The 11,168-nt window shown below is 39.6% G+C and overlaps 2 protein-coding genes across 2 annotated transcripts in view; both read left to right on the forward strand.

The window, feature by feature from the left end:
* Positions 1 to 4,789: 4,789 nt before the first annotated feature.
* On the forward strand, positions 4,790 to 9,013 carry mmp9 (matrix metallopeptidase 9). Its single transcript, XM_020620661.1, has 13 exons — positions 4,790 to 5,059; positions 5,322 to 5,563; positions 5,702 to 5,850; positions 5,982 to 6,110; positions 6,220 to 6,393; positions 6,522 to 6,695; positions 6,785 to 6,958; positions 7,053 to 7,208; positions 7,314 to 7,491; positions 7,592 to 7,731; positions 7,824 to 7,974; positions 8,085 to 8,188; positions 8,321 to 9,013. Exons 1-13 carry the CDS (start codon positions 4,922 to 4,924, stop codon positions 8,440 to 8,442), a joined length of 2,031 nt encoding a protein of 676 aa, XP_020476317.1. The 5' UTR covers positions 4,790 to 4,921; the 3' UTR covers positions 8,443 to 9,013.
* Positions 9,014 to 9,729: 716 nt separating this feature from the next.
* Positions 9,730 to 11,168, forward strand: part of LOC109971600 (zinc finger protein 335) — a 12,559-nt gene continuing 11,120 nt past the window's right edge. Inside the window, 1 exon segment of the mRNA XM_020619966.1 lies at positions 9,730 to 10,062. The gene's annotated coding sequence lies outside the window, so the exon portion shown is untranslated.

Consider the following 11,168-nt stretch of genomic DNA (forward strand, 5'->3'; position numbering starts at 1 on the left):
CAACCTGACACGGCAATCTGCTCTGATCCTTAGCAGTGCAGTGGAACTTCATTTCCTCATATCAGATTGAGAAAAGTCATTAATGTGAAGCAGATGTCTTCAGAAGACTTAAGACCAATTCAAGGTTTTTAAGATTAACACAACTATTATCTACACTTAGTTTTGGTGGTTTATTTGTGTCACCGTACAGTCAGCAGCAAAAAGCCATTTTGAAATGACTTACTTTAACCTAGTATTTTATATTGTTTGCCCTGGGCTGGATGTGACATCCTTATTATTACCGTTATTGCTATCACTATTTCAGCATGTGAAAGTGTTTACAGTTTTAGGTTATTTGTATGATTTCTTACACTTTTGGAATCCATCTTTTCATACATTTACAAAAGATTATTAGAGTGATACACTAAAATATTGTGTGAATAAGTGCTGCCACAGTAAACACAAAACACTCCCCAAGGTGACTAATAGTGTAGACTTTGATAAAGTGTTTGCTGAAGCAGAAGTATCACTGCTGTCTGCTTCTCCAGGGAAAAAATGAGTCAAAGCCGTGCCCCTATAGTCCCCTTCAGATGATTGTATACAACATGATATGGCAACTGTTTAAAGTTTGTTCATGAGATTTTTCCTGTCAAACTTATCACACGGACTTATAACTTATTATAGACAAGCTGCTATATGAGTGATAGTCGAGAGCTCTGGGTGCAGGACATGGTTTCTGCTCATGCAATTGCCTGTTTTCATCAGCTCTGGTTGTGTCATTTGTTTTGCTTGTTGTGCTCCAAAGATTTTTGTTTTATATTGTCATCCACAAGCATGCGTGGTATTCTGACTAATTAAAATGGGTTACTAATATTTAGATAGAATAGATTAGACCTGCTGCAGTGCTGCTGTGGTTTCATTGTTACTATAATAGTGAAATGAACAACATCAAATGGTCAAAAATAAAGCAAGGCAAACTAATTGGAAAGCCAAAATAAACTGCTGTGAGAGTTTGGTCGAGTATAAAAACAAAACTGTTCCCAGAATAACTGCAAGGCACCACAAACTCAGCAGGGCTGGGTAAAGTACCTGGATATGACGATAGGGTAACATTTCCTCTACATCAAACCCAGTGACGGCCCTATGTGTTGCACAGGCTCAGTGTCCCACCACAAAGTCAACAAGCCAGTTGTCATAAAACATAATGCAGCTGAACAAGAAAGCTGGACAAGTAACCACATCAACTGCAGCAATCAGGAAGTGATTTTTACATTTATAATTGCCAGCTGGAAACCAACTGTACCATGAGAGTTAAACAGTTTGCTTTAACAAGGCTATTTGAAACTTAAGGACAGAGCTGTAAATCTTGCTGCACAGTGTTGAACCATAAACACTGTAGAATCTAGGTTGAGTATATATATATATATATGTGTGTGTGTGTGTGTGTGTGTATTGAGTTTTGGTGGGAATACACTACTTCAAAAACTCCATGCATAATCACAGTTTTCAACTTGAACAATTACTGACAAAGTGCCAACAAGCCAAGTCTGGGATATGCAATAGTGTTTTGCAGTATTGTGCCTCTCTATGTCGTTACAATCGTAACCTAATCATTGCACCCACATGAGCAGCGAGGGTCCTGCTGCTCTACCATGATATTATCCAGTTTTCTGATGACGCACTTCACCACCTCGTACAATTACACAGTGTGTGCCAATAGGCTGTGCTGTGATTAAGGCCAACTTTGGGAAGAATGCCACAAAAATATGTTTTTCTTTTAGGCTCTGTGTCAGATGTCTTTTTGGAAGAAAAGTGGGGAAACTAAATGAAATGTGGCATTTGTTAAAATGCATGGAGCCATATTCATTAAGCCTTTGACGCCATGGAAAATCAGTGGCAGATGTTTTCAAAGGAGGCCTAGGGATCTGCTCTGGAGACACATATAAACAGAAATAAACTCTTGATTGTGCCTGAATAAACACAAAAACAGCATTAAATGAATGTGGGCTTGTGTTGAGCAGCTATCTGAAGCTGGAAAGAGGTACTCTGGTGCAAATGAAACATAATCCATATGTGTAACTACATTTTTGTGTGTTAACTATATTGTTGTTTTACATGTCTATAGCCACAGCAAAAAAAAAAAAACATTGTTCACTTCATGTGGAATTATATTTAATACTTTAGGTTTGTTGCTATTTTACATCAGTATGTCATGGTGGGAATACACTACTTCAAAAACTCCATGCATAATCACAGTTTTCAACTTGAACAATTACTGACAAAGTGCCAACAAGCCAAGTCTGGGATATGCAATAGTGTTTTGCAGTATTGTGCCTCTCTATGTCGTTACAATCGTAACCTAATCATTGCACCCACATGAGCAGCGAGGGTCCTGCTGCTCTACCATGATATTATCCAGTTTTCTGATGACGCACTTCACCACCTCGTACAATTACACAGTGTGTGCCAATAGGCTGTGCTGTGATTAAGGCCAACTTTGGGAAGAATGCCACAAAAATATGTTTTTCTTTTAGGCTCTGTGTCAGATGTCTTTTTGGAAGAAAAGTGGGGAAACTAAATGAAATGTGGCATTTGTTAAAATGCATGGAGCCATATTCATTAAGCCTTTGACGCCATGGAAAATCAGTGGCAGATGTTTTCAAAGGAGGCCTAGGGATCTGCTCTGGAGACACATATAAACAGAAATAAACTCTTGATTGTGCCTGAATAAACACAAAAACAGCATTAAATGAATGTGGGCTTGTGTTGAGCAGCTATCTGAAGCTGGAAAGAGGTACTCTGGTGCAAATGAAACATAATCCATATGTGTAACTACATTTTTGTGTGTTAACTATATTGTTGTTTTACATGTCTATAGCCACAGCAAAAAAAAAAAACATTGTTCACTTCATGTGGAATTATATTTAATACTTTAGGTTTGTTGCTATTTTACATCAGTATGTCACTACAGGTGTCATATGTGTAACCATGGCTGCTGCTCTGTGGGAGAAAATCATAATGAACAGAAATAACATGACAACAAAGGAGAAGTGGTTAATGAGAAGAGGATATGTAATCTCTAATGCGTCAACAGTAAGTTAAATACAAGAAATGTATGATAAATGTGTCAGAATATGTGAAGTAACAACCACATCAGGAAACCATAAATTCGAGAGAAAAAAAACCACAGATTCAAATATTGTGAAAGCTACCTTCACACAGCTCAAAACATCACACCTCCTCCTCATTGGGAAACAAAAAGGCATATGCTTTTCTTCACCCTAAAAGGCTATTCACAATTTGTAAGAGACAGGATGTGCACTAAATTTATTACAACGCTCCATATTAGGTCTGTCTCAGCTGTAGCCAGTGTTTTATAGCCACATGCATGACTTGTAAAACCATAAAGGGCTTTGGCCGGGACAACCCTCTACTGTACATGGAGTACTGACTTGGCACATCGGTTAATAAGACTTGTTTATTTCCCTGCATCTGAAAATGCAGTGGCAAGTAAACATGTTTGCACAAAAAGAAAGGCAGTCAGCAGCATGATCACTCAAAAAAGCCCCTCATCTGCAGCTTTGGGCATTCATGTGAGAAGGCAATGAGTCATGATATGCTGGCTGAAACAAATCCTGGCACACCTTGATACTCACACACCTCAAAATATCAACATATATCCAGCCTACACACACACACACACACACACACTCTCTCTATTGTACATAGTTGGTATATATTCTCAGAATTCCAGATTAGCTAACACAAGTTGTTTGTGTTTTGTTGACACATATTGCACATATGTGCATCAGAAATAGAGACATAGAGATGTAAGATCCTCTTTGTATCGTTAAAAAAGGAGAAACATCTGGTTACTCATTACCACATGTGAAGTATAAGCCATTGCTAATAAATTGGGTCATTTTGGCATCATGACAATGAAGCAGTTACATCAGCAACAGTGTATGATGATGATGAAACAGCTGGTTCCTGAGTTTCTTGCCAATAAGAATATTGTAACACTGCAAAATAATAAATATAAGTGCATGTATTTTTTTTTTTATCCACCAGAATCATTTACCATTAAAATGTTTAATTCATTAAATACAGAGAAAGGTTTCCAGCTTAGAAAAGAGAGCAGCAGACAACACATTTTTTCCTTGTTTTTCTGCAACAATCTTTTGACTTGACCTATTTTGTCATTTATTCAGTGCCCAACTTTATATAGAGAAGAAATAAATTTCTATTTTTGAAAAAAGTGGAACCAAACTTTTTCATACAACTACTTTAAGCACAGAGATAACAGAAGTGTCTGGCTGGGTCCCATGATGAGTGTGCTGGGCTCAGATAAAAATACACTAACATGTTAAAAAGACGTTTTCCTGTGAATTAAAAGATAACAACAATGCACAAGAGCATCTAAACACTGCAATTATCTCTTCAGATTATTTAATGAAAGTTACTTTTAATACTGGCTTTTATTATGTAAATTTTTAAGATAATAGAAAAATTAGAATCTTTCAAAGTACTTTGTTATTTGGTTGTGTGGGTTTTCAGGCAGCATGCATTATTTTTGAACATGAATGGAACCACAGGAGTTAGTCATAATTAGCTTGAAATAGCTCCAAAAATGAACAATTACTCAATTAGTATTAGCTGTTAGGTAAAGCTATATGTGGATATTTTGGAATTTCCCCTATGCATTCAGCAAGTCTGTCGAGATGTAGGTGGGAGGGTTGAGGTTGGTGGTAGGCGGGGGGCAAGGTTAAGTGACTAAGACGTTAGATTGCTTATATACAAGGTCCAAACTCCAACAACAGGCACACAGCAAAGAGGCAAATACTAGAGTCTCCAGTCAAAACAAAGAGCAAAGCAACCGCTGAAGGAGAAACACAATTGATCTTCAGGGGAGAAGCTGTTACATTCTACAGCAGGTCTCATCATGAGATACTTTGCTTCAGCTGTGTGTTTAGTTTTGGGGATATGTATGCAGGATGGATGGAGCCATCCTCTCAAGCAGGTCTTTGTCACCTTCCCAGGAGACATCATCAAAAATATGACTGATGTGGAGCTGGCAGAAGTGAGTAACAGATGGCTTGTGTTGTTTTGATTGATTGAAATCCCAGAAACAGAATGCAATCAAGCTGTGCAGGGAAATAATTACTTGAACAGGGATTCCTATTATAATGTTAATGAAAAGAAAATATTTTGTTCTAAATTCAGTGAAAGCAGGTGTCAAATTTGTTTTTCAAGCAGATGTTTACTTCTGCACAATGCCACCTTCCCCACTTAATAGTCATCTACCTGCACTCACTGATATGGTTTGTAATGGTCTTCTCTAGAGTTATCTGAAGAAGTTTGGCTACTTAGAAACACAGCAGCACCGCAGTGGCTTCCAGTCCATGGTGTCCACTGAGAAGGCTTTGAAGATGATGCAGAGGCAGATGGGGCTGGAGGAGACTGGAAAGCTGGATAAGTCCACCCTGGAGGCCATGAAACAACCTCGCTGTGGGGTTCCCGATGTGGCCAACTACCAAACCTTTGCAGGAGACCTCAAATGGGACCATCATGACATCACTTACAGGTGAGTAGAGAAAAAGAATCTACCACTAGAGTTAATGACATTATAATGCATGTATCAGGAGTGTCTGATTGAGCTACATCACCGGATATCTTCAGTGACATTGTCAGTTATAGAGTGTCATTCTGCTACTCTCTACAGGATCATTAACTATTCTCCAGACATGGAGAGCTCTCTGATCGACGACGCCTTTGCCAGAGCCTTCAAGGTGTGGAGTGATGTGACCCCTTTGACGTTTACGCGCCTCTTTGATGGGACGGCTGACATCATGATATCATTTGGAAAAGAAGGTGTGTGCTTGTGGAGTGGTCATTTAATCTGTTTTTTACATACCCATGTTACCTAACTGAAATGTTATTTTGTACTAAACACAAGTGTAAAATCAAAGACTTTAATGTGTGTAATGTAATTTTCTTTTCAGACCATGGGGACCCATACCCATTTGATGGTAAAGATGGGCTTCTGGCTCATGCTTATCCCCCAGGTGAGGGTGTGCAGGGAGATGCCCACTTTGATGACGATGAGTTCTGGACCCTGGGAAAAGGAGCAGGTAAGTACCAAAACATATTACTGCCCCCACCAATATTTCATGTAGTTGTCTCCCTCTAGTGTTCAGTTCATACACTGTTTTAAATTAATATACGCTTCTGTCACCTAAGCTGTGAAGACTCGCTATGGGAATGCAGAGGGTGCCATGTGCCACTTCCCCTTCACTTTCCAGGGCAAATCCTACACAACCTGTACCACTGACGGCCGTTCAGACAACCTGCCATGGTGTGCCACCACAGCTGACTACAGCAGAGACAAGAAATATGGCTTCTGCCCGAGCGAACGTAAGCCAGACAATTTATTCTTCAAGAGACATCAAAGGCCAGAGGTCTCCTAAATGAGGGCTTTGCTTTTGTGACATGCTGACTCCCTTCACCTGCTCATTCTTTGCCTTTAATTCCCATCCTTGCAGTTCTTTACACATTTGGAGGAAATGCTGATGGAGCCAAGTGTGTCTTTCCCTTCACCTTTCTGGGGGAGGAATATGACAGCTGTACCACAGAGGGCCGCAGTGATGGGTACCGCTGGTGTGCAACCACAGACAACTTTGACATTGACAAAAAATATGGATTCTGCCCCAGTCGTGGTGAGTGACAAGAACCAAAATGCAAAAATGGCGAGGAGGGCTACCACTGTGGCTTCTTTTCTTACTGTTTTTGTTATGTCTCTGGCCAGACACGGCTGTAATTGGTGGAAATTCTGAGGGTGAGCCATGCCACTTCCCCTTTGAGTTCTTGGGTAAGAAATATGACTCCTGCACCAGTGTAGGTCGAGGAGATGGCAAGCTGTGGTGCGGTACTACTGACAACTACGATGAAGACAGGAAATGGGGCTTCTGTCCTGACAAGGGTGAGTAACATAAAAAGAAAGCAGTGTAGTTAAAATGCTGTAAGTATGTATTTACACTTGTCACTCATTAATGTTCCATACTGTATGTATTCAGGTTACAGTTTGTTCCTGGTGGCAGCCCATGAGTTTGGACATGCCATCGGCCTGGAACACTCCACCGTTAGAGACGCTCTCATGTACCCTATGTACAGCTATGTGGAAAACTTCTCCCTGAATAAAGACGACATTGAAGGCATTCAGTATCTCTATGGTAAGGTCATGATAAGTTGCTTACATCTATATCATGCAAACTCAAATCAAACATCAAAATGTTTACATTTTATTGTCTCTCACCCACCACTTTATTATTTTTAAGGACGCGGAACAGGCCCTGATCCCTCCCCCGCCCCCACTGCCACCCAACCAGATCCTACAGATGAACCTACTCCACCGCCAACCACACGACCTGTGAATCCAACCAAAGATGCCTGCAAGATGATCAACTTTGATGCGATCACTGTGATTGCGGGAGAATTGCATTTCTTCAAAGACGGGTCAGCAAATCAGTCTACTCTGCTCTGTAACACAAGTAAAAATGACAACAAACACAAAATGGGCTGTGTTGATGTGCTATTTTTCTGCGTTGATCAACAGATATTACTGGAACAAGCCTGGCAAGGGTGATGAAGAGCTCAGGGGACCATTCTCTATTTCTGAGAGGTGGCCAGCTCTGCCACCAGTCATTGACACTGCTTTTGAGGAGCCTCTGACCAAGAAATTGTACTTTTTCTCAGGTAAAGACACTTCATACATCATACCATATAAGGGACCAATAACATGAGTCAAAATTCAGATCAGCTTCATAGTGCTTTTTCTTTTTATACAGGGACCAGATTCTGGGTGTACACAGGGAAGAATGTTTTGGGTCCCCGCAGCATAGAGAAGCTCGGCCTCCCCAAAAGCATTCAGAAGGTGGATGGAGCACTGCAGAAGGGGACAGCCAAAGTGCTGCTCTTCAGTGGGGAGAATTTCTGGAGGTGAGTTACAGTAGTACTTTCAGCATGTTTAAATCTAGAATTCAGAAGAAACTTTGTTTTGCCACTTTTAATGACATTCTCTGGTGTGATTCTTTGTCTGATCAACACAGACTTGATGTGAAGGCCCAGAAAATTGACCCAGGGTACCCCAAACAGACAGATATTGCTTTTGCTGGTGTCCCCAATGATTCTCATGATGTATTCCAGTACAATGGTAAATAAATCTGTCAATTTCAAATATTTCTTTTCAATAAACAAAACCAGTAAATATTGTAGCAGTAGCTAGTTGCACATAAAAATCAACATTTGATATTCTACTGATTTATTTTGAATATTTCTGTTTTAGGCCACTACTACTTCTGCCGAGACCGCTTCTACTGGCGTATGAATTCCCGCAGACAGGTGGACCGTGTTGGTTATGTGAAATATGACATCCTCAAGTGCTCAGATTCTTCACTTGATCAGTAATGAGGAGACACGCACACAGGGATGAGTTGGCAGTTGTCTGTAATGTGGTAGCAAATATTTTTCTCTCTTTAGCAGGTGTCAGGAGGAATGTAATGCAGTATTTGTGTGGCCATCACTGATGATGGCAAATTCTAAAATACCAGAATGGCCTAAAATTATGTCAAAGGCCAAGTGCAGAGAAGAAAATTGCAATCTTTGGCACCGCCCTTTACTAAGTCTGATAAATCTGTGAACTGCTATTATATCATGTTATGGTGGCCTAAACATTGAGACCAACAGCCACAACTTAAATATTCTTACAAGCTGTCTGGATCAGATTCCAGATTATGTCTGACAGGTTCAGGCTCTTAACATTATTAAATTGTTTTGGTATTTATAGCAATATCTATTATTTTTGTGTCCTAAAGCTTATGTGTTTTGTATAATTTGATGTATTTCTGAAAATGGCTTCAAAGCCAATTACTTGCACTGGATGACAACACACGTCTCCGTCCTTGAAACTATTTATGAGATTGAAATATTTTGTATTAAAGTTTTAACTTTCAATACAATAAACGCTCCAGGACGACTACCTCTGTCAGCTGTCTCTATCATTCACTAAACTGAAAAACACAAGGACTGTTTTAAATCACTGTCATTCCCACACCCCCTACAACATTTGAGTCCAACTTCCCCACACAGCAAAAACATAGATACTGTAATACATTATAATATTTCACTGTAAGAATTCAGTACTAATTCAAGCATAAAAAGGAAACAACAAACATCTGGCCTACATTAAAGTCCACATAGCCCAGCTTCTTCTTACTGTTATCAAAAGAAGTAATTATCGCGAGATTCCGTATTAAACAGCCATATTTGACCCTCCTTAATCTAAATGTTATATTTTTACATTATTGGAGTTTTTCCATATGAGATTACAATAGATGCCTTACATAGTTTTTAATTTGAGAAAGGTATGTTTCCTAGGATATGAGCTGCTATAGTGTAGGACAAATTTTCCAAAGTAGGGATGCATTTCTCACCCTGTCTTTATTTCAAATCATATAACGAAGTCATGTTAGAAAAAAAAATCGAGGATGGGTTCTACTATCTGTAGTTTTATATTGTATTTTCTCAGACACATTTGCAATCATATTTTTTAATAGATGAAACTACTGTATTATAAAATGTTACCCAAAGAAACACGTAAAGCCATACCCTGAACTGTAGACATGCTGATTACTTTTTACTCTACCAATGTTCTGATTTAAACAAGGTGACTGTGACCATTACTCATCCATATTACTCCGCATCCAAATACGTAGCACGCCTTCCTCTAAAAACAATAGTCCCCCTCAGAATTTATAACAATACATTTAGCGAATATTTGGAGAAACAACATGTAACGGCCAAACTATCACTACATAAAAACTGGCACTGCTAGTAAATATAACCAACGATTGGATACGTAAAGACCCTGTTTTCAACAAAATAATAAATAAGATCCGGTTGCACGGACAGGAAACAAGGAGATACTCATGGCGCCCGACTAGAAAGAAGCAACAATTATCGGTTACTAATTTAAGTTCCGTTTAGCGCCTTTACACCAAAGGATATCCTTCTATCCGAAAATACACGGTAAGAAAAAATCGTACACTGTCTAGGGCCGGAGAATGGAAATATTGTCATTTTCGTCAAGGAGAGCATTTGGACGATCTGCCGCAACTTAGGCCCTCGAGGTCCCCAGTAGAGCTCTCAGAATGCCTGAGTGTAAAAGGGGCTGCCTGCTGTAAAATGGCGACGTGGAGCAGGCAGGACGAAGGGCAGCTAGGCCTGTTTGAAACAGCTAGCACACTTTGTTTTGGAGGCTGAAACTCTTGACACGTCGACTTGTTTACATCAGTGATATGCTCTTCACTGAACAGCGTTATACTCTTCAGCCACAAAACAATCACTTCATAAGTGGGAAATCGATGTTGTAGCCCCGTCAGATATTGTAGTAACCCGAAAACAAAGCTGCTTAGCCAGATTAAAGCTAACGTTAGCTGTTCTTGTTCATTGTAAGCCAACTTTAGTTCCCGTTGGTATCAAGTTTTTAAATAGTCCTACTTTACTTACTGTCATTTTACAACTATAATCGTGCAAAACGTGAGCTAAATTTTACAATATGAGATTCAATTAACATCAACGTTAATGACCTTGAGGGGAAAATGTAAAACGTTAGCTAGTTAATGCAAGCATACACGATATGCATTGCATTGGTAAAAGCTAACGTTACTAGAGCAGAGACTCCCCAAAGGAGTTATATAAGATTTCCCAAATAAACATAGTTATAACAAGCTTGAGGTCCATGTATAAAATACTCAGGAACAAAAGATCTGCACAACCATTAAGTGTTGTGACACTAAATGAAGTGTCTATTCAGGCTGTTCAGGTGTACCTAAGTTAATGTACTCTTTGTTTGACTTCTTTGGACAATAAAATTGTTTCAATGTGTAATCCATTTGGTGTAAAGGAATTCACATTCCTTCAAACCCAACAGTCCACTAAAGATCTCATAAGGACAAACAAAATTCAATGTGATGTTGAAAACCATGTTGGACTCCGGCAGGGCTGCCCTTTGTCACCGGTTCTGTTCATTATTTTTATGGACAGAATTTCTAGGGGCAGCCAGGGGGCGGAGGGAGTCCGGTTTGGGGACCACAGGATCTCGTCTCTGCTTCTTGCAGACGACATTGTCCTGT

Source organism: Monopterus albus, unplaced genomic scaffold (genome assembly GCF_001952655.1).
Source record: "Monopterus albus unplaced genomic scaffold, M_albus_1.0 scaffold6.1, whole genome shotgun sequence".
Taxonomy (NCBI): domain Eukaryota; kingdom Metazoa; phylum Chordata; class Actinopteri; order Synbranchiformes; family Synbranchidae; genus Monopterus; species Monopterus albus.